The 26,360-nt window shown below is 43.2% G+C and overlaps 1 protein-coding gene across 1 annotated transcript in view; it reads left to right on the top strand.

The window, feature by feature from the left end:
• The window catches only part of LOC127620733 (dmX-like protein 1), a 51,174-nt gene that overhangs the window by 24,287 nt on the left and 527 nt on the right, over positions 1–26,360 (top strand). The window contains 27 exon segments of the mRNA XM_052093936.1: positions 409–2,040; positions 2,114–2,224; positions 4,476–4,645; positions 5,390–5,487; positions 5,578–5,743; positions 5,943–6,186; positions 7,190–8,241; positions 9,535–9,723; positions 9,804–9,880; positions 10,977–11,098; positions 11,221–11,463; positions 13,822–13,997; positions 14,081–14,229; positions 14,307–14,392; positions 14,479–14,680; positions 14,768–14,885; positions 15,123–15,176; positions 17,182–17,268; positions 17,343–17,464; positions 19,878–20,019; positions 20,134–20,194; positions 20,295–20,422; positions 21,014–21,091; positions 23,093–23,184; positions 23,273–23,325; positions 23,407–23,624; positions 25,189–26,360. The exon segment at positions 25,189–26,360 is cut by the window's right edge and continues 527 nt beyond it. Coding sequence (XP_051949896.1) covers positions 409–2,040; positions 2,114–2,224; positions 4,476–4,645; positions 5,390–5,487; positions 5,578–5,743; positions 5,943–6,186; positions 7,190–8,241; positions 9,535–9,723; positions 9,804–9,880; positions 10,977–11,098; positions 11,221–11,463; positions 13,822–13,997; positions 14,081–14,229; positions 14,307–14,392; positions 14,479–14,680; positions 14,768–14,885; positions 15,123–15,176; positions 17,182–17,268; positions 17,343–17,464; positions 19,878–20,019; positions 20,134–20,194; positions 20,295–20,422; positions 21,014–21,091; positions 23,093–23,184; positions 23,273–23,325; positions 23,407–23,624; positions 25,189–25,413 — 6,095 coding nt within the window. The 3' untranslated portion in view covers positions 25,414–26,360.

The raw sequence follows: 26,360 nt of genomic DNA on the forward strand, positions 1-26,360 counted from the left end.
GCGATTAATCGCGATTTAATTAATCGGGACATCATGTAATTAATAAGATACAAAAATGTAATCGATTGACAGCCCTAATATAAATATATATATATATATATATATAATATAACAATGATTTCCTTAAAAAAAAATATATATATATACATGGTTAATCTCGTGGTTACTACAGTTTTACCATGGTATCCAAATTATTTTTAAAAAGCCTATATCCTGGAATCCCAAATGACTGGAAATGTCATGGAATTTCATAGTCAAAAAGAGTGGGTCAAAAAAAATATTATTAAAAAAATTGGAAATGGTAATAATTAAGAATGAGTAAACTTGACCGGTAGAGTGCAATCTTTACATATATCCATTTGGATTACCTGAAAAACATTTTCTAAGAGCTCCACATTTCTGTTACAGGTCATTTGAGCTCTTCGTCTTTGCAGCCAGCGGGACGCGCTCCGTACCTTTTGGCCACGTCCTGTTCAGACGGTATGGTGCGGTTCTGGAGGTGTAGCTCTGTCTTTGACCCTGAGACCTCTGGGGAACCTTCATACGTGTGGCAGGAGTGGCCTCTGTATGTGGAGGAGGGTCTTCCCAGCAGCAGTGCTCTCAGTGTGTCTGGACCGCTCATGGCTCTCAGCTGCTGTAACACCAGCAGAATAGCGGTCGCGCACAGGGCTGAAAAAGCTCACTGGGGCGCCGGTGAGCCGCTCATGCATGTGAGTATATTCCAGTGCGAGTCCACGGGCGGCTCTCAGTGGATACTGGAACAGACACTTAAAGTCATCGGATCTTATAGCCCGAGTAGCAACTTCTGTGATAGAAGCTTGTTGGTACCGAGCATCAAAGATGGTTTGGTGATCGATAACGATTGCTTAGCTGGCGGCAATAAGAGGCAGGTGCATTTAGACTGGGTTTCCCGAGAGGATGGCGCTCACATATTAACCGTGGGTCTGGGGTCCAAACTATACATGTATGGGATGCTTTCAGGAAAACCTCCAGAGCTTGGCCTGTCTGACAGCAGCCAGGAGCGCTGCTACTCTCGCCTGGTTCTCCTGCGTGTGGTGGATCTGGTGTCATCGGTCGAAGGTTCGCTACCCATTCCTGTCTCTCTGTCTTGGGTGCGAGATGGCATCCTGGTGGTCGGGATGGACTGCGAGATGCACGTCTACTCTCAGTGGCAACCGCCGGCCCCGCCCAAACCTGCAGTCACTACCGGTGAGAACAGCATCCGCACCGGTAGCGTAACGTCTCTCACTGCTAGTGCAAAACAGGATGGACTGAGTCCAAATCCGCCTAAAAAGACTTTCACCAGGTCAATGACTAGTTTGGCTCAGAAGCTCAGTGGAAAGAGAACAATGTATGACCTCCCGGCTGAGATGGAGGATTCCGGTTTGTTTGAGGCAGCTCACCACCTCTTTCCCACTCTACCTCAGTATCATCCTGTACAACTTCTGGAGTTAATGGACCTCGGGAAGGTCAGACGGGCCAAAGCCATCCTGTCACACCTGGTGAGGTGCATCGCTGGAGAGATTGTGTCTCTGAAGGACAGCGGCATCAGTCAGGAGCGCCGTCTGAGGTCCCTCACCATCAGCGCCAGCGGAAGCACAAGCAGAGACCCAAAGATGTTCAGTAAGAGCGAGAGCTTGGACTACACTGAGATCGACGCAATCCCGCCCCTGCCGTTATATGCGCTGTTAGCCGCTGATGAAGAGACCGCAGCCACTGAGCGGACTGACAGTATGAGCGGATGCGGAAATCGCACGTCCAGCCGAACGGATGCTTACGAAGAGCTCTTCCAGGCCGCCGCCGTCAATGTGGATGACATGGATCCGTTTGGTGGTGATGAGGAAGATGCTAATGCTCAAGTCATTGATCTGTCCAAGTACAGCCCGACGTTTTTCGGCTCTGAGCACGCTCAGGTGTTATCTGGACACCTGCTGCACTCCAGTCTGCCGGGCCTGACACGCATGGAGCAGATGTCTCTGATGGCCTTGGCCGACACTATCGCTTCCACCAGCACAGACATTGGAGAGAGTCAAGGGAAAAGTCAGTATTTTCTGCAGGTGATTGTTTGTTGAGGTGTGTTACGATGTGCTGAATCTGATGTTTGTTCAATCAGGTGGAGAGACTCTGGATGAATGTGGGCTGAAGTTTCTACTGGCTGTTCGGCTGCACACTTTCCTGCTGACCTCTTTACCTCCAGCTCATCGAGCTCAGCTCCTCTGTCAAGGTACAATCACAAGCTTATTCAAGAATCAGTGTTTAGATTACGGTGCAAGGCAAGAAGTTGAGGAGTATCCCTCTGTGAAACACTACATGGCCGACACAATGTGTACATCCCCTTCTAATTAACAGGTTTGGCTGTTCCAATAATTTACACCTTGCAGTCAGGTGCGTCTCCATTTGGAAAGAGTTTCCATCACACTTACCCACGCAAAATGGGTGCGAGCCGATCTTTGTTGAAAGAGGAGAGCAAGATTTGGGTAGCAGGAGACAAAACAGTTATTTGAAAATGCAATTGTAAAATTCATCCACGTCTCCCTACCCGCTGTTTTTACTATTATCAGCTGTTTTTAGTTATTTTTTCCTTTGCAAATGGTGCCAATGAAGCACAAAACCGGACGAGAGCCGAGTAGGGCTGGGTATAGTTCAAAAAATGTCGATATCGATACCTTGACTTTGATACCGGTTTTAACAAGATTACAAACAGAAAAAATAAAACCAGACTCAAAGACTCATCTCCTGAGCCTTCTGGTCTCCTCATGCCAGGGTCGGCAGGGGCAGAGGCTATAACATTAATGTGAAGCAAACAAAAACAAACAAGAAAGCTGTTAATTCAGGCCGACCCTAAGGATAAGTATGGTTTAACAAGATAACTAGTTTAACGTGAGTTAAACTTGATCAGTTACTGTCAACCATCGATTTAGCTAGCTAACTATAGTCATACATCCAAACAATATCTAACGTTACGTAGGTCCCAGTTTTAGAACTATGTCACCGTGCACAGAACGTTAATTTAACAAGTACACAAGCATGTACCACTACAAGTTAGCCAAATGCATTTGTTTGCTAAACGTTAACCTTACCTGTCGGAGTGCCAGTCATGGCGCCACTGCGTTCGTACGTAGTTTTGGAGGAGGACTCATGTGGTGGCCATGTTGAAGGAAGCTCTGTGGCAGGACGTCGAGAGGATGACTGCACCGGCTCGGTCTTCTTGCAGTCAAAGACGGAGCAACTTCCTGCTCTAAAGTTTATTCCGTGCACTGTCAAGTGCTTCATCAGATTTGTCATGCTGCCGGTCTTGGCAGCAATTATCGTTACAAATATCGCATCGCGCGCTGTTGGCATCGAGCCTGGTGAAATGTAGCCACACTTTTGATCTTTTCCACATCTTTCACATGTGTAGGGGTTGATACACACTACAGCCTCACGAGTGAGCCGCATCTCTGGGCGTAACCGGCGTAAACTAGTTTTGTTCCTTGATGCCTAAACGCAGCCAATCACCAGCACTTTTAGATTTGGGCACATCTAGCATGCTATATGCTTATCACTGACGTTGATGAGATTAACCCCTTAGGTATCGAAATTTGGTACCAAACGACAAGACATAAACTCGATTGTTTCGAGGCAATTCAGCGGTGCCTCAAATGTATCAAACTCGATATCCAGCCCTAGTATTGAGAATAAACAGCGTGAGTTTGTGAATTCATTTCATTATCTTAATTTAAAGTTATCTTTTTGAAATGGGACAGCACTAAGTGCACCTGAAATGGCCGGTTTTTCACCGGTTCCTTGCAGATTTCAAGGGATTGAGCTTACGATTGGAAATTTTAACAAGCGAATGCATTTATCATGTACAATAGGGACAGATATGAGCAGCAGGCACACTAGAAGCTCAGTTACTGCAATAAAATAACTCCGTATTCTCCTCAAAACGTCATTTTTGGGAATATTAAGGGAAACTGTGCTCCGGTTTTCAGCGCTTTCTTGTCTTATACATTTTTATGCTTTATTATCATTCAGTAAAACTCAGACGGGAGGATTGATGCATGTCATCGCAAAATCAAAGACTCAAAATCTGAACACAATAGGTCAAAAGAGACGACCAGGTGTAGCGGTGATGTCTTGCTTATACAATTGTGATTGGATCACCCAAAACTCATCTTAATACAAGGAGAACACATGGTCTCAGTTGCGGACGAATGGTCGTGTAGTCTATACACTATAGTCCTGAAGTGTTCACACTAGCATGACGAAAACCGGACTGTGGGTCGCAGGATGCCGACTACAAGACTTGCAGTGTACACTTGGCTTAAAGTGAAACGTCTTCCCAGACTATGGTTTAGAAATAAAATGTTAAATGAGAATATATGGGCGTTTGGGTGTCTGCACACTTTTGGCCATGAAGTGTTTTTAGTGTTAATTTGAGGGTTTTGAAAGTTCTTCAGCCTGTCATTAACTGAGGTTCTGCTGGTCTCCAGGATTGTCCACCTGTCATTACGCCTGGGCGTTTCACTCTGAGGCTGAAGAAGAGTTACTCAACATGCTCCCAGCTCTACAGAAAGGAGAGGCGATGTGGCCGGAGCTCAGAGCCATGGGTGTGGGCTGGTGGCTCAGGAGCACCAATAAACTTCGCAGATGCATTGAGAAGGTTTGAAGGAACTACATATGATTATATATCTGGAATAATTTGGTCGAACCTCAAACTTCATGTTTTGCTTGCAGAATACAATGATTATTTATTGTTCCATATTATTCAGACACCATACTGCCATTTTGAATGCATTCTTATGCCATTCTTACCCTAAATTCGCTCGGATGATCTCTCACAAACATGAGCAATTGGATTGGCACCATTCTCCAGATATACCCTAATGGTGTCCAGTTACCCTGAATATACTTTCCTGACTTATAATCGGGAAACTACCTCTACCTGTTCCATTGTGCATCATCTAGCTGTTTTAGAATGCGCCCTGTGTGAATGCCCCCTTGTAGCTAAAGTGTGTCGTTTCTGCCCCACTAGCGTCACCAAACAAAATTGCAAAAATAAACATTGTTTTTGGATCCAGCCGCTGCTGCGCATCTTCCTCAACAGCTTTAAGAATACACCCGGATTGGTTGAACAAACAGAGACTCCTGCCCCAAACTCGTGCCATTGGTTGTGCTGATTTCTGGGAAATAAATCTACAAATTGTTTACGTCAAGTTGTCTCTGCATATGAAGCTGAAATAGGAGGCTTGACATTTTCGATTTTAACATCGCACACATCTGCTTTAATTTTGCTCTCTGCGAGTAAATGCTGATCACATGGCTTGTGTCAGTATAAGTAACATTTTCTTTAATTACTGAAACATAATTTTTATTTAATAATCAGCAATGTTGTATCTTCTACCAGGTAGCAAAAGCTTCTTATCAGAGGAACAATGATCCATTAGATGCAGCCTTGTTTTATCTTGCAATGAAGAAGAAAGCTGTAGTTTGGGGACTGTACAGGTGAGGGATAAAGCACGATACGCAGGTACACACTGAACTGTCACCTGTCAGCATGACTTCAGTTCACTAAGATCTGTGTGTGTGTTGAAGGTCTCAGCACAATGTCAAGATGACCGCGTTCTTCAGCAATAACTTCAGTGAGGATCGTTGGAGGAAGGCAGCGCTGAAAAACGCCTTCTCGTTGCTCGGAAAACAACGTTTCCAACATTCTGCTGCTTTCTTTCTGCTGGCCGGATCCCTCAGAGATGCTGTTGAAGTAAAACATTCTTATAAATATCACTATCACTCATGTGTTGGTTTGTTTGTCCTTGTGACACAGCAGTTGTGTGGCAATAAATGCTCTGTTTGGATTGAACTCTGAACTTAAAAGATGAAAATGAGTTGTTACATTCTCATAAGATCTGTATGTGTAAGTGATTGATATGTGAATTATCATGTCTTCCACTCATTGTCAGGTTTGTATAGAGAAGCTGCAGGATCTTCAGTTGGCTCTGGTCATCTGTCGGCTCTATGAATCGGAGTTTGACACGTCCCGCACCTACAAGAGAATCCTGCAGAGACACGTTCTGGGTCATGACCATCAGATCCCAGCGCATCAGGACCCGTTCTTACGCAGCATGGCCTACTGGGTGTTAGATGACTACAGCAGTGCGCTGGACACTCTGCTTGAACAGCCCAAAACAGAGAGGGCCAGTCAAGGTGAGATATGATTAGAAGTTTTAACACTAGATCAAACAGAATCTGGAGTTTGGTTCTTGAGAAATCAATTGTTGAGTAGTTCGGCCTGATTGGTTGAAATGAACTGGTATTGATTACATACGTGCATCCCTCACAATGCTTCTGCAGCTGACAGACACATGCTGTTCTGTGTGTGTTATGGTTTAGTAGAAAAACCAAAGGGACTAGAAATTTGAAAAGTTTTTCAATGTTGCCAATTGAGACAGCTGCGGCCACACTTCACTTCCCTGCGTACCAATGTTACATTTGGGTGAAAAGACGTGTGACCAATAGAAGATGAAAATGTCGCACTCCGACCTCCTCGTGATCGCTGTAATGTGGTTCTCGCTCTCGGTGGGGCGTGTGGTGAGTTGTGCGTGGATGCCACGGAGAATAGCGTGAAGCCTCCACACGCACTGCGTCTCCACGGTAATGCGCTCAACAAGTCACGTGATAAGATGCGCGGATTGACGGTCTCAGAAGTGAAGGCGACTGAGATTCGTCCTCCGACACCTGGATTGAGACACAACGCCACAACAAGGACTTGGAGCACATTGGGAATTGAGGGTTCCAAAAAAAAGCAAATTTATATCTTCTATAGCTCGATTTAAATGGGGGAAAAAAGACCAAAATATTGTACTACTGTATAGTAATGTAATGTTTACTATAATTAATAATAATAATGCATTAAAGGAATCTCTCACATCTGTGATGTTCTGACGTGCAACACTTCATTTGACAGAAATATCTCCAGTGATTCAAATTGTATTGAGGATTTTCTAAAATTTTATTTACCTGTTTTAATAACGAGCTCCTCTTGAGTTTCTTGATTGGTTTGGGAGTCATCACGTTCTGTGGCGATGTCTTTCAGACCTGTGTGAAGACGATCTAATCTTAAGGCGGCTCTTTGTTCTGTTTCGAAATGTTCTTTTCCCTCTTAAGTGCTTCCATAACGATGCAATCGAATCTTTGTGTATTGTTTCAGGAAGCACAGCCACGTCTCCCTGTAACCCTGACGTCTTCAACTTCTACACGTACCTCAAAACTCACCCGCTGCTGCTCCGTCGACACTTCAGCTCTTCAGATAAAGCTAAAGTGGGTCTGACGGCAGAGGGTCGTATGAGTGACTCCATCAGCCTCATCGAGAGAAGACTGTTCTTCAGTGCTGCTTATGCTCATTTACAGGCCGGCTGTCCCATGCTTGCTTTAGAGGTCCTCTCCAAAATGCCAACAGTTGTTAAACGATCAAAAATACACCTCAGCCAGGAGAACTCATCCCTGTCATTGAATGGCTCTAAAGATCTTGAGAAGCACAAGGATCAGGCCTCGCATCTGGACTGGTCTCAGCCGGTTCTCAATGGTTTTGAGTCCATGTCTGATATTCTGTCTTCGCCCATAGAGCACAGTCAGTCTGATTCCGTGCTGAGTTTTGATTGGAGTCAGCAATCCGTGACCCTGCAGGATGAGCCGCTGGAGCTGAAGTGGGACAGTGAAAAAGACGACTCTGATGAAGAGGAATCAGGACTGGCGATGAAGACCATCCACCCCGAGAACAACAGTGTCCCTCAGGAGACTCCTGACGCAGCGTCTACCTCCACAGATCACGTGACCGAAGAGTCTCTCGTCCTGACGGACGACATCCTCGCTGCTCGGCTGAAGTTTAGCTCCTGTCTGAAGATCCTCACCACAGAGTTACGGACGCTCTCCACGGGCTACGAGCTGGACGGAGGGAAACTGCGGCATCAGCTGTGTCACTGGCTGGAGCGAGAAGTGGCGGCCCTGCAGAGGTGCTGCGGGTACAACCCGTTTCTCCAGCAGCTGTCTGAAGGCATCTCGGCAGACCTTGGTCAGAACGGCATTGGAGATGATCTGGAGCTGCAGAGCAGGGAAGTCCAGCACAGACGCAGACTCTGGCTGAAGAGGAACCAGCCACTCCTGCGCATCTTCCTCAGTTACTGTAGTCTGCACGGTTCACATGGAGGAGGGCTGGCCTCGGTCAGGATGGAGCTCATTCTGCTGCTGCAGGAGTCTCAGCAGGTAACACGGGTTTGTTACAGTTTGCCTGAAATGTCCTCCTGTCTTCCCTTTGATCCTGTAGTCATTGTGTTGCAGCCCAAATTAGTTTCGAGCTTATTCGTTTTTTATTGATCGATATATTAACATTAGCTGACATTTAAATGATAAATAATTTGCGTGCTTCAAGAGGCCGGTCGTGGGAAGGAGAAGTGCAGTCCAAACTAAGTTACACACTCAGTCCAAAGTAAGCTACAAACAAACATTATGAAGGTTTTTGTACTTCAACAAAGTGACAAACTGAACAATTACAAATTATTATGCCATTTCTCTGTATGTAGCTTTGAAGAGGTTTCATTCAAGCTGTCGAACCACAAAAACACACACTTGTAACTGAAAATACACGGATGAGCCAAAACATTATGACCACATGCCTGATATGCTGTTGGTCCACTAAACAGTTCTGACCCTCGAAGCATGGCCTCTACAAGACCCCTGAAAGTGTCCTGTGGGATCTGGCACAAAGACATTAGCAGCAGATCCTTTAAGTCCTGTAAGTTGCACAAGTTACAAGAGTGCCCACGATGACCCCTGTCCACTGTCGAAAGCACCTACAATGGGCTCGTGAGTGTCTGGAGCAGTGGAAGAAGGTCGCCTGGTCCGATGAGTCCCGTTATCTTTTACATCACGTGGATGGCTGTGGACGTGTATGGCGTTTACCTGGGGAAGAGATGGCACCAGGATGCACTGTGGGAAGATGACAAGCCAGTGTAAGGAGTGTGATGCTCTGGGCAATGATCTGCTGGGAAACCCTGTGTCCAACCAGTCATGTGGATGTCTATTTGACACGTGCCACCTACCTAAACATAGTTGCAGACCAGGTACACCCCTTCATGTCAATGGTATTCCCTGATGGCAGCGGCCTCTCTCAGCAGGATAATGAGCCCTGCCACACTGCACACATTGCTCAGGAATGGTTTGAGGAACATGATGAAGAATTCAAGGCGTTGACTTGACTTAATTCAATAGAGCATCTATGGGATGTGCTGGACCAACAAGTCCGATCCACGGCGGCTCCACCTCGCAACTTACAGGATTGAAGGATCTGCTGCTAATGTCTTGGTGCCTGATACCACAGGACACCTTCAGGTGTCTTGTAGAGTCCATGCCTTGTCTTCCTGCAGTTGAAACACTCATTGTGTTGGGTAAAGTGGGCAGGGCAGCATCAGGACTCATTACCATTTACACCATGAATGTTATGTGATCACATGTGTTTCTGACTACCTCTGATGAGTGTTCATCTGTCTGTTTCATCAGGATGACAGTCTTCAGATGTGTGTTCCTGCTCAACCGCTCATCTCAGTTCCTCTTCTGCATGCCTGGAGCGCCCGCTCTAAAACGGTGGTGGCCAATCCCATAGTGCACCTGACCAATCTCACCCACGACATACTGCACACGATCAACATGTTGGACTCGCCGCCACACCCCGATGTCATCAGTAATGAGGTACAGAGGGTTGTTACTAAAGGTATGATGATGTCATTATTGCTGTGACATCTCTGTAATGTATCTTTGTGTTGTGACAGATCTATGTGATGCACACACTGGCAGCGTCCCTGTCGGCCTGCATATATCAGTGTCTCTGTGACGGACACAGTTACAGGTGAGCACACAGGAACATGAGCACACACGTTCTCATAGACTAGAAATCTGATCCTTTGGCGTGTCCGCTTTGTGTTTAGATGTTTGTAGTTTGAACAGCACAATAACACGTGACATCTGATTCAAAGAGTTATATTGTTGCAAATCAGTTTTACTGTGTGTGGTGTGGACAGCTTTAATGACCTACTTTTGGTCTCTCTGATGTGATTTTATGTTACAGACACTTTTTCTCCATTTGGAACATTTGCTTCTTGCTCATATTTGAAACTCATAATCGCTTAGAGACTGATGAGTGTAAATATGTGAGTCTCACAATGACCATTTGACCTTTGAAAGTGACAGTCACATGACGTGTGCTCGCCCCAGCCAGACTCGTGACATTTTGAGAGAGCGATGGTTTTTAAACAAATGTGATCTTTTGTGTGGCCTGTTTGCCTATTTATACTCTGTTTTGGCAGATTAATTTTCACCGAATGTTTTGCGCTTTAAACAAGACTGTCTGAAACATTTAGACCAAACATGTTCATGTAAACAGGGTTCCCACAGGTCATTAAAAAGTCTTAAAATGTCATATATTCTTTTAAAAGTATTTAAAATATCAATATACATTAAAAAAATATCTTCTCATTTCAAGAGGTCTGAAAATCGAAAAACCTTTTTTCATGCATGGAACACAAAACGAAGGGGTTGTCTTGCTCAAAAAGGACAAAAAACACCATTAATGCAGCATGAAAGTGTCATAAAAGTGCTGTATATTCGGTCTTCTGCAGTCATATGATCGTTTAATGAGATAAACAAACCCAAAGTTTCAATCTTGACATGTCAAGCTGCGTCATGACATGTTTGTATATGTTTAATGACACCAAACATTACATGTACTCTTATCGAAACATGACTCGGCCAGTTTGAGTATGTGCATGTGCTAATGAGATTTGAGAACTACTTATTTGTGTAAGTCAGTCATGCATGTTTGGCGACAACAAGAGGCTGAGTAAATGATGACAGAATTTTCTTTTTTTGTTAAGTATGCCTGAGTTTTCAATTGTCACTTCGTTTGATTGTCAATGTGATATTTCTTCCTCTTGTTTCCTCATCAGTCATGTAAATCCCTTCACGGGCGTCACCTATCAGAGTGTTCTGATTACCCATCAGCCCCCTGTGAAGAGCGTCAGTATGGAGGAGACCGTCCTGCCCAACACGTCTCCTGCGCAGTGGCCTGGTAAACTAGCGTGTGTCTGAACACAGAGCTGATTAACGTCCTGAGACTGGCGATTGATATGTGTGTGTGTGTGTGTGTGTGTGTGTGTGTGTGTGTGTGTGTGTGTGTGTGTGTGTGCGCAGGAGTGAGCGCTCTGATGAGGCTGCTGACCTCTTCAGGAGAGGAGAATCAACTCGGACTGCCAGTGCTCTTGTGTGAGGTTCTCACCGCAGTCTTCCTCAGTCTGTTTGTTCACGGTCTGGCCACTCACTCCACCCATGAGCTGTTCCGTATCGCAGCTCACCGGCTCAACGGCAAACTCTGGGTGGCCGTGTTTGGAGGCGGAGCTCGTATTCCTGTCCTGGAGAAGCCCAGTTCTCCCGCAGGTGCTTATCTCTTTACGATCTCTGACAGATGTGTTTAAAGTTGACATGATGATCAAAATGACGGCTGATTATTTCCTTGTAAAACTGATTGATTAACAGTTGTGATGCACACTCTGAACAGCGTTTTTGAGTTTTACAGGAAGTAATAGTGTTTATGTTCTTTTTTTAGTTAATCGCGATTAATCCCAGATTTTAAAAGTGCTGAAATTTGACACTACACCGATCAGCCACAACATTAAAAGCAATAGAGTTCATATGAATAAACACTGAAAGAGTTTGACGGACGCGAGAGGTTTGTGCCGTACTTTCAGGATCAATGAAGGCGAGTCTGATTCATTCATGCTGCCAAAGTCCCGTCGTTCTGACGGCATGTCGATTGGCACCTGATGACATCATCAATACATGTGAATAAAGCATCAGCCGTTCAAATGCACCGATCAGCCACAACATTAAAACCACCTGTCTAATATTGTGTAGGTCCCCCTCGTGCCGGCACAATTGTACAGAGGGGTTATCCGAGTTACCGTAGACTTTACCAGTTCAAACCAGTCTGACCAGTCTCTGTTGACCACTCTCATCAACAAGTGTTTCATACACAGAACTGCCCCTCACTGGAAGAGGTTTTTTTTTTGGCACCATTCGGAGTAAATCCCAGAAATACTCTGTAAAGGGGTTACAGGCCATTTTGACCAATAGGAAGTTGCTTGGTTTTGGCAGTGACCTCAGAGTGGGCGATGCTTCTTAAACAGCTACAATGAATATACACAAGGATATAATTTTATTGGCGAGTTTCTTATCAACTTCAAATGCTGAAATGCAGCATTAAAAAGAGGCTGCTTGGCAGTGATATTTTTGCTGATTTCACACATGCTCCGCATCCGTCCACGCCATCTTCGCCTGCGTTTTGCCGGGCAAAGGTATGTGTGACCGTGCCTTAAGTGGGAGTTTGACTTATTGAAAGTAGTAGTCACCACATAGGTTGCATATTCATTGCAATGGGCTTTAAATCTCTTAAACTCTCATCCTCCACAATGTTAATCTGCCGGTAGACTGTGGCTATACACTATCCTACAGCAATCGTGAAGCTGCGTTCATGATTCACGTCAGAGTGTCAACACCAGCGTTGAGCACCTCTGTGAACTCACCATGAAAAGCGCTTGCAAACAAAAACATCTCATTCTGCGTTTTGACTTGACGTGCTTCTGTGGTCATTAAAATGCACCTTACATAGGCTGAAGTCGCATCTGGGCTTATTTTGGACATTAAATAGCGCTAAGAGCTCCTTTCTCCATCATTTAATCACAGACAGGGAAGCGCTGTCAGAGATTCTTTTATTTACTGAGATAACCTCCGCGGATCTATCATTAGAGAGAGCGTAACCGTTAACTAGCGTGCTATCACAGTACCGCTCATAGAATGCCTATGGGACCGCCACGCTATGTTTTATACTAAACTTGTTGGCTCCACTTGGTAGAAGGGCTCTGACGCTGTAGTGCTACTCCGGGCGGACACATTACAAAGCTTCCACCATTCACACCAGTGTTTGTGTTGTACAAACGTTAAATGAGTTAATCGCGATTAAGAAAAATGAATGCGTTAAACTTTAATTAATCGCATGTGTTAACTCGTTAATTCTGACAGCTCTAATATCAACCCATAGGAGAATAACTAAGGTAATGAAGTTTATAGCAAATAGCAACAGATTTTAAAAAGAGGTGTTTCCTTTGTGATACTTGTTGATGGTTGGAGGGTGAACTTTACCTTCAGTCTCCACGTCCTGGTCAGAAACCCTCCTCAAAAGTGTGGGCCAGCAGTTTTTCAGTCCTCCGTAATCCACTGCAAATAGGGCTGTTGTGGTGGCAAATGTTAATCACAGGTTTTTTAGGGCCGACCACCACCACCGCCGGTGAACGTTGTTTTGTCCAAAAACATCTCCAAACAAATAAAAGATAATAATTGTACATAAGAACTAATTACACATGCAAACACAACAATGACTAAAGGTTTGCATAGCATGCAGACATGATTTTAGTCATGAGATTTCACAGAATGAGTTTCATTCTGTGTCATTTGAGTCATCATTGAGTCTGTGTCGTGTATTTGGCGCCATCTCCTGGTGGTCATATGTAACTTTGTGCTTCATGTGGATTATCTAATGATCTATACATCTGATTATCTTGTGTGTGGACTCGATTGAAAGATAATCACCGACTCTAAATAATAATATGTCATATTTTATGTTCTGTTTATATTTAATGAAGTTATAAGCAAAAATGCGGCATATAAGCAACACTAACATAATTGTCAAAGATATATCCAGCGGTTATTAGACGGATCCTCGCTGCTTGTGTGTTTTAGTGGAAGATGCAGAGCAGAAGCAGAGGCGTTTTCGGCTCCGCTCATCACGCAGTAACTCTAGAGAAGTTCCTGACAGTCCCATCAGTCCCAGACCCGTGACGGAGCAGGAAACATCTGTCTTTAAAGAGCGATTCGTGCCACCTGAACTCAGCATCTGGGATTACTTCATCGCAAAGGTTTTTCATCGTTTGTGTATGTTTTCTTTATGTATAATGGAAGTGTTTATGTGTGTAAACCGACGTGATTGTCCCGTGTGTAGCCGTATCTGCCTCCATCTGCCAGTCGAGTGGAGTATGACTCTGAGGAAAGCCAAAGCAGTGATGATGATGAAGAAGATGATTATGATGATGATGACGCTTTTGATCTGAATTCTCCGCTGGAAGAACATTCCAACAATAACTCCTACAGGTGCGTGTGGTGTCATGTGATGAGCTGCAGCTGTTCTGAGAAGTGTGCTATGATGATCTTCATGTTCTTCTGTGCAGCTGGTGTCTGATGCGTCTGGCTCTGGTGCAGATGATGCTGATGAACCTCAAGACCTTCTACCCATCCGCAGGTCATGACCTCTTAGGTAACCTCATGTCTGCATTAACTCTGCAGCACGTCAGCTCTGTTTCCTGACTCATGAGCCAGCTTTCTAACCGAACTGTGTCTCAGATCTGCCCGTGTGTTCGCCGCTGTGTCACACGGCTCTGAAGACTCTCCAGCGCTGGGAGCAGCTCTTACTCAAGAGGCTGGAGATTTTCGGAGGTCCTCCGTCAAAGTACATCTCCACACAGCTGCTGGAGGGAAGCGTGTCATCTGGACCGGCCCTACTGCGACACAAAGCCCTGTTTGAGCCCTCCAATACACCTTTCAAGTAAAACATTTCAGTAATGCATGAGGTCTTTAAATGTGACCTTTGGTAAAGTGATATTTAGTGTGTTAAATGTTGTTGTGGTCTCAGGTCTCGACGGCGTTCGGCTCTGCCCGTTAAACGTCTGTGGCAATATCTGATCAAACAGGAGGAGATTCAGGAGACGTTCATACGAAACATCTTCACTAAGAAACGAGATCAGAATGAGGTAAATGAGCTGCCGTTCACACGTGTGATCTAAATTCCAGTTTAGCACTAAACACTCACTTTCAGGTTCTGTTTCTGTCTGTAACCGTCACTTGAGTCTGATTTGTTATTAATTCTCTTCATTAATGTTCTTGTAACTTGTGTCATATATGTTGTAATTTGTTTGGTAATTAACCGTCTAATTGTGTATTGTGATTTGTGTGATTGACTTGCATGTGTCATCATAATCATAAATCAGGACATCACTGACAGTATGAAATGTTCTGTGCTGGCGGAGCCCAACCAAACACAGGTATCTGCAGACAACTCTTCCTCTTAATGTTCTCATATTCATCCAGTTATTTAATTTGAGCAGGCGTCGTGTTTACGCTAGGGATGGGACGATATATGGAGCTTCAATACTTCATGAACTCGATATTTCTGTCCATGTGATTATAAATGAAATCACCCATCAAACATCATAATCTCTGTTGCTTGACCCTGTTGACAGGGTTTGCACAAGGTCCTTGAAGTGCTCAAAGCGCTTGAATTTAGCATATTGAAATTCAAAGTACTGTAAGCACCTTGTTTTGTTGAAAAGTGTTTGAGATTAAAACAGAACATTACTTCCGTGTAATGTGTGTCCATCAAAGATTAAATCCACACACTCTGCTTTCACTGAAGTCTTTTAATATCCTTTCTGTTCTTTACAGTCAAATAAAATAGTAAAAAGAAATATACATTTTAATCATATAGCGCAGATGCACTTAAAAACAGCGACTTCTCTCTCGTTAATAAACTAGAACACTGTGACATGCTCTAGAAGTCTTAAAGGAGACCTATTATGCCTGTTTTTACAGTATGTAAAGTCTCAGGTGTCTCCAGAATGTGTCTGAAGTTTCAGCTCAAAATACCCCACTGATCATGTATTATACCATGTTATAAACGCCTCTTTATGGGTGGAATCAAAAACACGCAGTTTTCGTGTGTGTCGCTTTAAATGCAAATGAGCTGCTGCTTCTCCCCGCCCCCTTTCCGGAAGAGGGCTGTGCCTTTACAGCTGGTGCTTCGGTTACTACAGCAACAACAAATCAGAACCGATATGACTGACAGCGTAAATACTGTAGTTCCGGCATATATAATGTATATCTGGTCTCAGTGAATACAATCAGAGACAATGCTAACTTTAGCTGCATTAGCCGTGGGATCAGCTAACAAGCACATTCATAAAAGGCAATTTGCAAACATTCACAAAATATAAAGTGTGATACTTACATCTTCAGGATATAAAGCTGGAACACGAACAGTTGGTCTGATCCATGCTTGAGAATCAAATTTTTTGAAAATCCTGCTTTATATTGACACATTTTTGTTTGTTTTGAGGCAAATTTCCTTCAAAAACCAAACTTGTGCACTGCGTCTTCAGTGGCTCTGATGCCGGGAGTACATGAAGACTCTTATGAACACTTATGAGACATTATTCTTCACTGTATCTGCTCCAGGACTGTGTACACATCACTCAGGGGAGGAGCTATGATCATAGGGCGGAGTCAGTCACCAGTCGTGGGCGTGGCCTGATCTAACGTGACATCACTTTAGAGCAGAAGCGAAAAGTGTTCATTTTGACACTTTTTTTGATGTATAGAAATATAAGAAAGACTTTTATCATTGTAGGGAGGTTGTGTGCACACACTGCCGACTCACATTCATGTACAAACACCATGTCAAAGTGCATTTTGCATAATAGGTCCCCTTTAAAGTGACAGTAATCTTGTTAGCCCTAGTAATACAAATATATGGAAACTCGATGTTTTTGTAAATTGTACATATTGTTTCAAACACTGATATCTTATATCATTATAACATATAAAGTTATGTGATATAATATCAATTATATTTTTAAAAAGTGAAAATGTGATTATGATAGTGATGACAAATAAATTATTTAAATATAAATATACACGTTCACATATATTGTTCAGGACCAGTTCAGTTCTGTTGTTTGAACCTGATATCGATCATCCCATCCCTAGTTAACCCTCACTTAAAGTCAACATGAATGCAACATTACCCTGTTTTCTTTCTTAATAGTTTCCTGGTCTTATTGTGAATGATTCATCAGTGCATGTTGTTGTAAATAAGTCATTCCATGCTGACTTTACATATGCAGAAAAACCCTTTAAAGAGTCTTCAAACAGCACAACATATGACATATTCTACTCCAGAATGACCTCTGACCTTTGTGTTAATACTATGTGGCCTGTCATTCAGATATTTGTCTGCAGTATTCATGAGGTAAATGTGTGATCTCTCCACAGATTGGGTCTGATCTGGGGTTTCCTGGAGGAAAAGCTCGCATCATCCACAAAGAGTCTGACATCATCACGGCGTTCGCCATCAATAAGGTGTGTTGAACCGCTCATCTGTTCTGTGTGTTCTCTGCGGAGGGGATGAATTATAACCAGTCTCTGTTTTTCAGGCCAATCGGAACTGTTTAGTGATTGCGTCCACTCATGACATACAGGAGCTGGACGTGTCCTCCATCCTCGCCACACAGATTCTGACGTGGATCGATGAGGAGGCAGAGACAGAGGTCAAAGGGTAAGAGTCAACTCAACTGTCAGCTAGTACTGCAGTTTAAATAGTTTGTTGTTCATGTGTGCTTCTCCAGGTGTGTGTCTTTTGTAAATCACGATGACCACATCTGTGCACTATAGGCTCAGTTTCAGTTCAAATATCCAATATTTACTATCTGTACATTATCACACTGAGAATAAATATATAAATGTGTCTTTCAGAGGCTTTATATGGAGTTATGATGAACATAAGATGCATTTCAAACTGTTCTGAGACCAGTGCAGACAGACAGCACACTGGAGGTTAAGTCATGCACTAAATAGGGAGCAAGGGAGCATCCTATAGCTCTCCTATAACTGTTCTGAGACAAGTGCAGACAGACAGCACACTGGAGGTTAAGTCATGCACTAAATAGGGAGCAAGGGAGCATCCTATAGCTCTCCTATAACTGTTCTAAGACCAGTGCAGACAGACAGCACACTGGAGGTCAAGTCATGCACTAAATAGGGAGCAAGGGATCATCCTATAGCTCTCCTATAACTGTTCTGAGACCAGTGCAGACAGACAGCACACTGGAGGTTCAGTCATGCACTAAATAGGGAGCAAGGGAGCATCCTATAGCTCTCCTATAACTGTTCTGAGACCAGTGCAGACAGACAGCACACTGGAGGTCAAGTCATGCACTAAATGGGGAGCAAGGGATCATCCTATAGCTCTCCTATAACTGTTCTGAGACCAGTGCAGACAGACAGCACACTGGAGGTTCAGTCATGCACTAAATAGGGAGCAAGGGAGCATCCTATAGCTCTCCTATAACTGTTCTGAGACCAGTGCAGACAAGACGGCACACTGGAGGTCAAGTCATGCACTAAATAGGGAGCAAGGGAGCATCCTATAGCTCTCCTATAACTGTTCTGAGACCAGTGCAGACAGACAGCACACTGGAGGTTAAGTCATGCACTAAATAGTGAGCAAGGGAGCATCCTATAGCTCTCCTATAACTGTTCTGAGACCAGTGCAGACAGACAGCACACTGGAGGTTAAGTCATGCACTAAATAGGGAGCAAGGGAGCATCCTATAGCTCTGTATGCAGTTAAGTGCGTTCACTCCTAAAATCTGATCATAAGTTCAGTTTCAGGCTGCAGATGATGTTTGGACACTCAATGATCATCAGTTCACAGATTCAACATTTATAATGTTTTATTTGAACATGGTTGACAGTGATTGGATGATGCTGGACGTTACTTTCAATCTGAATTAATTATGATCATTTATGATGTAATGTCTATAATGTCTCAAAAACATGAATAATCAACAAACAATTTGACAAAAAAACAAAAATATTAATTTCACAACTTGGCCCCATTGTCCACATATGTGCACATACATCTTTAAACAATTTGGTCTAAAAAATTTAACTTTTTTGCATGTTTATTAGGTGCGACTAGTTACAAATCAAAATGGAAAATGCACAGAGCAGTCACGCTCGAGTCTCAGGAGGTTAAGATGCATTTTGGGCGACCTTTGTGAAATGGGACAACAATAGGTTACAGGTGTAATCGGGGTCCAAAACGTTTGAGATTTGTCCACTTCATGCACATTCAGGGTAGATTAAAAACACACATGAACACATTTGGTTAAACTTTCCTGGTTACGAACAGATTTACAGGGAAATGAATGTCCGATCTGAACATTTGAAGAAGCGCGTACATATACCTGCACATTGACGGATGATCTTCAGTGTGTCTGATATCATCATGCACAGATGTTCATCCGTGTGCTCCACTAAAATAATGGACTGTTGTGCTTAAATCATCACGTTTGTGCTAAGAATAAATGACAGTCTTTCTGCACTTTATTATCGTGCAGTAACTCATTGACACAGTGACTGATTTCATGAGGACGTCAGATAATCTGAACACAAGTGTTCAGCAGAGACGCATGTTACGAGGAGGTGAAAACAGTGATGTCTCTGGTGGCGGCGTAGTGGTTAAAGCACAGGGCTGTTAATCAGAAGGTCGCTGGTTGTGTCCTTGAGTAAGACACTTAACTCCAGGTTGCTCCGGGGGGATTGTCCCTGTAATAAGTGCACTGTATAATACATTGGTAATCAGAAGGTTGCTGGTTTGATCCCCACAGTCACCACCATTGTGTCCTTGAGTAAGGCACTTAACTCCAGGTTGTTCCGGGGGGATTGTCCCTGTAATAAGTGCACTGTAAGTCACTTTGGATAAGTGTCTGCCAAATGCATACATGTAAATGTAAAAGTCTCTCGCTTATCCACCAAGACTCATCTTAATATTGTAAACAGGGACACTGATTTACACTAGATCTGTCTGCACCGCAGCGGTTGGCATCATCAAAATAAGTGCATATTTGATTAACTATTTACATTTGCAATTAATACACTGATGTGAAATCTGTGTTGTGCGACAGGGGAGATGATTTCCTGGTTGTTCACGCTCGAGATGATGTCAGCACGTTACACGGCACCACGCCGTACACCCACAGCAGCCCTGGCACGCCCATCAACATGCCCTGGCTGGGCAGCCTGCAGACGGGTCGAGGAGCTGCAGTGGTGAGCAGGAGCTGAACGGTCACATGACCAGCTGACATAATCTATAAGCACTTCTGAAAGATCCCGCACTCACTCTAGACTCTCAGTTTTATGCTCTCTTCTTTCTCAATGCAGCTCATCAAGAGAAACATTAATAATGTGAGACGGATGACATCACACCCCACACTGCCGTACTGTACGTGATCTTTATCTACTGTCAAACACAAAAACACTCATTACTGTGTATATCAGAGCTGCTGGATGAAATTACACTGCATCTGTGTGTGTGTGTGTAGATCTGACAGGAGCTCAGGATGGGAGTGTGCGGATGTTTGAATGGGGTCACTCACAGCAGATCACCTGCTTCAGGAGTCCAGGAAACTCCAGAGTCACCAGAATCCGCTTCAGTTATCAGGGCAATAAGGTGTGTGTGTCTGAGTGTGTGTCTGAGTGTGTGTCTGAGTGTGTGTCTGAGTGTGTGAGTGTGTGTCTGAGTGTGTGTCTGAGTGTGTGTCTGAGTGTGTGTGTGTGTGTGTGTGTGTGTGTGTGTGTGTGACTGTGACTGTGTGTCTGAGTCAGTGTGTGTGACTGTGTGAGAGTGCGTGTGTGTATGTGTGTGAGAGAGAGTGTGATTGTGTGTGTGCGTGCGTGTGTGTGTGAGAGAGAGAGAGAGAGAGTGTGAGTGTGATTGTGTGTGTGAGAGAGAGAGAGAGTGTGTGTGTGTGTGTGTGTGTGAGAGAGAGAGAGAGAGTGTGATTGTGTGTATGTGTGAGCGAGAGAGAGAGAGAGAGAGAGTGAGTGTTTTGTGTGTGTGTGTGAGAGAGAGAGAGAGAGAGTGTGTGTGAGAGTGCGCATGCCTGTGTGTGTGTGAGAGAGAGAGTGTGATTGTGTGTGTGAGAGAGAGAGTGAGTGTGTGTGTGTGTGTGTGTGCGCGCGCGCATGCGCGCTGTACAACAACGTTAAATACTGACTGTGAAAGGAGTGTGTAACTGCAGCTGTTGTGTTGTTTGTGTAGTTTGGAGTTGTAGATGCTGACGGAGCGCTCAGTCTGTGGCAGACCAGCACCAGTGGAAACACACACAAACCATACCTGGTACATACAGCTGTATATCTCACATTATATCTGCACTTATAGATGATTAATAAAGTATCAATGTAAATGAATAAGTTCTTTAAAAATCTAGTTATGTCTATATGCTTATAATATATATATATATATATTTATATATATACCACTTGCGGGTCGTACTGTTGGAAAATCCATACTTTTATTATGAAATTTACTTACACATCTGTTATTTTTTTATATGATATTTGCACTAAATTAACTTGTTAAATCGACAGCCCTAGTTTGAAACTATGATTATCTAAACAAATAGTGAAATAAACCATTTCAATATTGATTTGTCATATCCCACAGTTGTGACGTCATTTCCATCACAACAAACTATTAATCCCCTAATGTAGTTTTGTTCTAAAGTTAGTGTACTTGTGAACCAAGTGGATAAAAGTGTGAGTGACGAGCTTGAGATGAAATTTGAGACAAAACAAGCTAAATTAATATCACTTTTATTGACCGTCATTTCCAGTCAAGCTGTAATTTGGCCAATGTATGCATACATTTGATTTGATACATTTTTGTGTGTATTTAGGATAAATTAAATGGTAGCTGTGAAATTAGTCTATGCAAGACAAAGTTCATATTATTTGAAAAAGGTTAAAAATGTAATTTCCAGCACAGAATTCTATTCATCACAACACTTTATTCCCCCATTCATTTCTTCCATTGACTTTTCATAAAAGAATTTAAAGAAAATAAAGAAGTGTTATTTCCAAATTGCTTATGCTGCAAAACAGTGATATTTAGAAATGTACTTATTTTCCAGAACATTCCAGATAGATTCAGTGCTGAGTAAACTTGGATTAACTTCTAGAACTTTCCAGTAATGCATATCTGCATTTTTCTGAGATGGCATCAAGAGGCTGCAAGCATCCGGCAGACTCCATTTGCCAAGTCTGCGGCCAATTCATCAAGACAAGAGCGAACAAGTACTCTCTGGAAGCATCTGCTGAGATGTGTGAGGCCTATAAGGCATATTTGAGCATGCCTTTTGGGGATCAAGACAAACCCTGGGCATCTCATTTCACCTGTAAGATGGTCAACTGTTGCATGGTGAACCCTTCCAAACGTCTCAAGTATCCGGACCTTTCTTCATCCATCGCCACACACTGCCATGAGCTCCCCGTACCCACTCCTCCGGAGAGAGAGAGCAGCTGTCTTTAGAAGAGAGGGAGGAAGACTTGTAGATCCAGATGACAATTTCAGAGGTGGGGTTGAGGAGAGGAACCCATACCACCCCAACCAAAACACCTCAATGACTTGATTAGGGATCTTGGTCTCGCACAAGTCCAATGCCGAGCTTTTGAGGTCTAGGCTCAAGCAGTGGAACTTGTTGGATGAAGGTGTGCCAGTCGCAGATCAGAGGAAGCGTCACCATCCTTTTGTCCAGCGTCTTCACCCGTCAAGATGGGCACTGCTTGTGCCACAATGTGACCAGTCTGTTTGAGGCAATCAGGATCGCCTGTAACCAGAATGAGTGTCGCCTCTTCATTGACCGCTCATCCAGGAAGTAACAAGTACCCGTCTCTTCCCTTGGCACACTTGGGGCACCTCAAAGAGGATCACAACCGCATCAAGACCTCGCTGGACGCCTTGAAGTGTGATGAGTACGATAGGAGACTTCAAAAGCGTGGCTTTTGTATTACTTTAGGAAATATGCGTGTTCATTTAGATTCATATGTTGTTTTTTTCTGACTTCATGTGAACGAACTTTTCTCATTGGAAAATAGGTCAATTTCAAAATATCACTGTCCTGGTCACAAAAGCTTGAGGGGAATGATAGACATAAGAAATTGTGTTACGTAGTGAAATTGGACAAGACAAAGAAACGAGACCGTACTTACCGTCTTTCGTGAGGGCACAAACTACACTCCCATGATGCATTGCGAATGACGTCATTGAATAAAAACTATGTGAATATATAAAACTATTGATTCTTCTGAGGTTTGTGAAGATGTTGTTCTTGTGTTCCAGACGCTTCAGTGTCACAATAAAACAGCCAATGACTTTGTGTTTGTGGGATCATCGTCTCTCATCGCGACCGCAGGCCTGTCAACAGACAACAGGTACAGTGTAGAAACACACACACGTGTGTATGGTACATCTCACGCTAACACAGTCACTGATGTTCATTCTCTCCTTCTGTTGGGACAGAAACGTGTGTCTGTGGGATACTCTGGTCACTCCAGGGAACAGTTTAGTTTATGGTGAGTCAGCATCACAAACGGTTCAACCACATACGTGTTTCATTCTGTGTGAATCACGCAGTCTCTTGTGTGTGATGTCAGGCTTCTGCTGTCACGAGTCCGGCGCGATGGTTCTGGCGTTAGCTTCCAAACAGCAGCTGTTGATCAGCGGCGGTCGGAGGGGCTGGATCAGCGTTCTGGATCTCAGTCAGAAAGTGCAGCGACAGAGTTTTCAAGCTCATGATTCACCTGTTAAAGCCATCAGCGTGAACACCACTGAGAGCTGTTTCATCAGCGGTTCTGCTGAAGGCAACATCAAGGTGAGTCCGATCACAACACCGTTAGTTTTTGTTGGATTTGTTGCAAAAAAAGTTTTAGTGCATCAAAATAAAGCTGATAGAAACGCAAATTATCGCAAAGTTTTCACAAGTGTCGACATAATATAGTTTTGTTTAAATGTAGTGCATAAACGCGGTGCCGATACTTCAAATGTCAAGAAAAAACTGGTTTGGAAACCTTTTTTGTCGAGAAAATGTAGTGTCACATGACAGAGTTTACCCCAATCGTTAGCCTGTGCTAATCATGACAAGGAATACATCCTTGACAGCCAGTTTATTGTCTGTGAAGCATTACTTGCACTGTTATGATCTTACCTCGAGCACAGATCCAATGCTGCAAACACATCTGCATCATGACACTAACAGGAGTGCAACACAAATCTCTCGTATCATGCACCGGTCATCAACAAGTACAAGGAGAACAAATGATTGAACACTGTTTGTGATTAATACAATCGCCGTATCCATACATTTATTTATTAAAGTTGTTTTTCCACACCGTTCACAATAATAGACAGCAGTAACAGAATTATCCCATTATACAAAACACATAATTTCTGTGTGCATTCTTTAAACACTAACATATAACCCAATTATATTCAATTATTGTTTATACTTTTGAAAAAATGCCGGCAAAATCCCCTGTATTAAATAAAATAAATTACCAAACTAATAAATCATTAAATTAAAAAAATGAATTACCAAATGAATAAAATATATATATTGTTAGACCTATAATTGCCATTTCTGTACACAATGTTAAATGATCCGTACTCTGTTCTGGAGATGAATAAAGTCGTCTGACTCTCAGAATGTTCTAGACTTTTCTCAAGATTATAAACTATCTGAACTATTTGTCCAATGAGTCACTTTCAGAAAACAGCTTTTGAACATTTTAAAACGTTTAAATACTTTAAATCGAACCCTCTTTACCTCAGATCACATTTACTGCTTCAGAAAATATAAATGACAACATTAAATTAATTTGAGATGATGATCAAGTTCAGTTGGGGGTTAAAAGTTGCGGGACATGATGCAGCTGTGATGGTGATGATTGGCTCTCGGGTCGTAACCGATGGCAACCTGTGATGGGTGCAACATCAGGACCGATATTACAGTCCCGTCAGAAGAGCACCTGCTCACTTTTACAATTCCTCCTCTTCTGATGCTTTTATTTGTTAATTATAATGACAGTAAACTGAATAATTTCTGTTGTCTCAATAATCTCAGAGGAGAAACATCAGTGACATCTGTGAGGTGAATTAGTGATAAACACACACTTCTGAATGAAACAGATTTCTGTTGCGCTAAACCAAAACTGACACGACAAAGTGTGTTTTTAGGCATGATGTCATCACACACACCATTATTATCCATAAAAGCCCGTTTGAATGGAAACCGGCAGAAGGCGGAAAATTTCACAAACTTTTTTTTACGCATTTTCACTTTGTCGACAACAAAACTAGTCGACTTTAAACGTTACAGTTGATCTGACAGATGATCTATAGGTGTGCATTGATGATGTTTGTTGTGTTGGCTCTCTCAGGTGTGGAGTATGTCGACCCAGAGTCTGTTACACACCTTCAGTAACGAACACGCCCGTCAGTCCATCTTCAGAAACCTCGGCACGGGCGTCATGCAGATCGAAACCGCTCCAGCCAATCACATGTTCTCCTGCGGCGCGGACGGAACCATGAAAATGCGTGTTCTGCCGGACGTCATGAGCACGTACAGCAACAGCCTGAAGAGCGAAGTGAAGTTCATCATGTAGCACGTTCACCTTTACTACCTTTGCACACGGTAAGACAAGCAATACAAGAGAGACACATCTGAGCGCGCTCGAAGGACGAAAACATCACGGCTCATATCCATCCAATAAAACAGGGTTCATGATTTATAATCTCAGTCCTGGAGTCGCCCTCATGTGTATTCAATCACACTGTTCCATTTCTAATACAGCGAGTTAATATGTATTTATCAGTTAAGCCTTAACTAGCCAAAGTAAGCAGTGTTGTGATCGTGATATACATTTAAATATAGTGATAAGTGTCCTTATATTTCTACCTAAGAACCATCAATCTCTCCGATCTCGCCGGGACTCAGTGAAGTGGCTTGGAACATGAAGGTCCTGCTAAACGACGTGTGGTAGTAATAATAATAATTACATAGGGAAGGTATTGTGTATATTACGACAACAGTATTTAGTTAGAGTTAGTGATTCTTCACAGGTAATGAGATATTAGCATGAAAAGGTTTTAAAAACCTTCAGCTGAAAAACATTGTACAGTGTACCTGTTGTTAAATCACATTGCTATTTCTGCATATGAAGCACTTTGTGTAGATCTGAAACATCATTCCGTAATAGTTCATATGAATAAACACTGAAAGAGTTTGACGGACGCGAGAGGTTTGTGCCGTACTTTCAGGATCAATGAAGGCGAGTCTGATTCATTCATGCTGCCAAAGTCCCGTCGTTCTGACGGCATGTCGATTGGCACCTGATGACATCATCAATACATGTGAATAAAGCATCAGCTGTTCAAATGCACCGATCAGCCACAACATTAAAACCACCTGTCTAATATTGTGTAGGTCCCCCTCGTGCCGGCACAATTGTACAGAGGGGTTATCTGAGTTACCGTTGACTTTACCAGTTCAAACCAGTCTCTGTTGACCTCTACGGTAACTCGGATAACCCCTCTGTACAATTGTGACATC

This window comes from Xyrauchen texanus, chromosome 27, assembly GCF_025860055.1.
Source record: "Xyrauchen texanus isolate HMW12.3.18 chromosome 27, RBS_HiC_50CHRs, whole genome shotgun sequence".
Taxonomy (NCBI): domain Eukaryota; kingdom Metazoa; phylum Chordata; class Actinopteri; order Cypriniformes; family Catostomidae; genus Xyrauchen; species Xyrauchen texanus.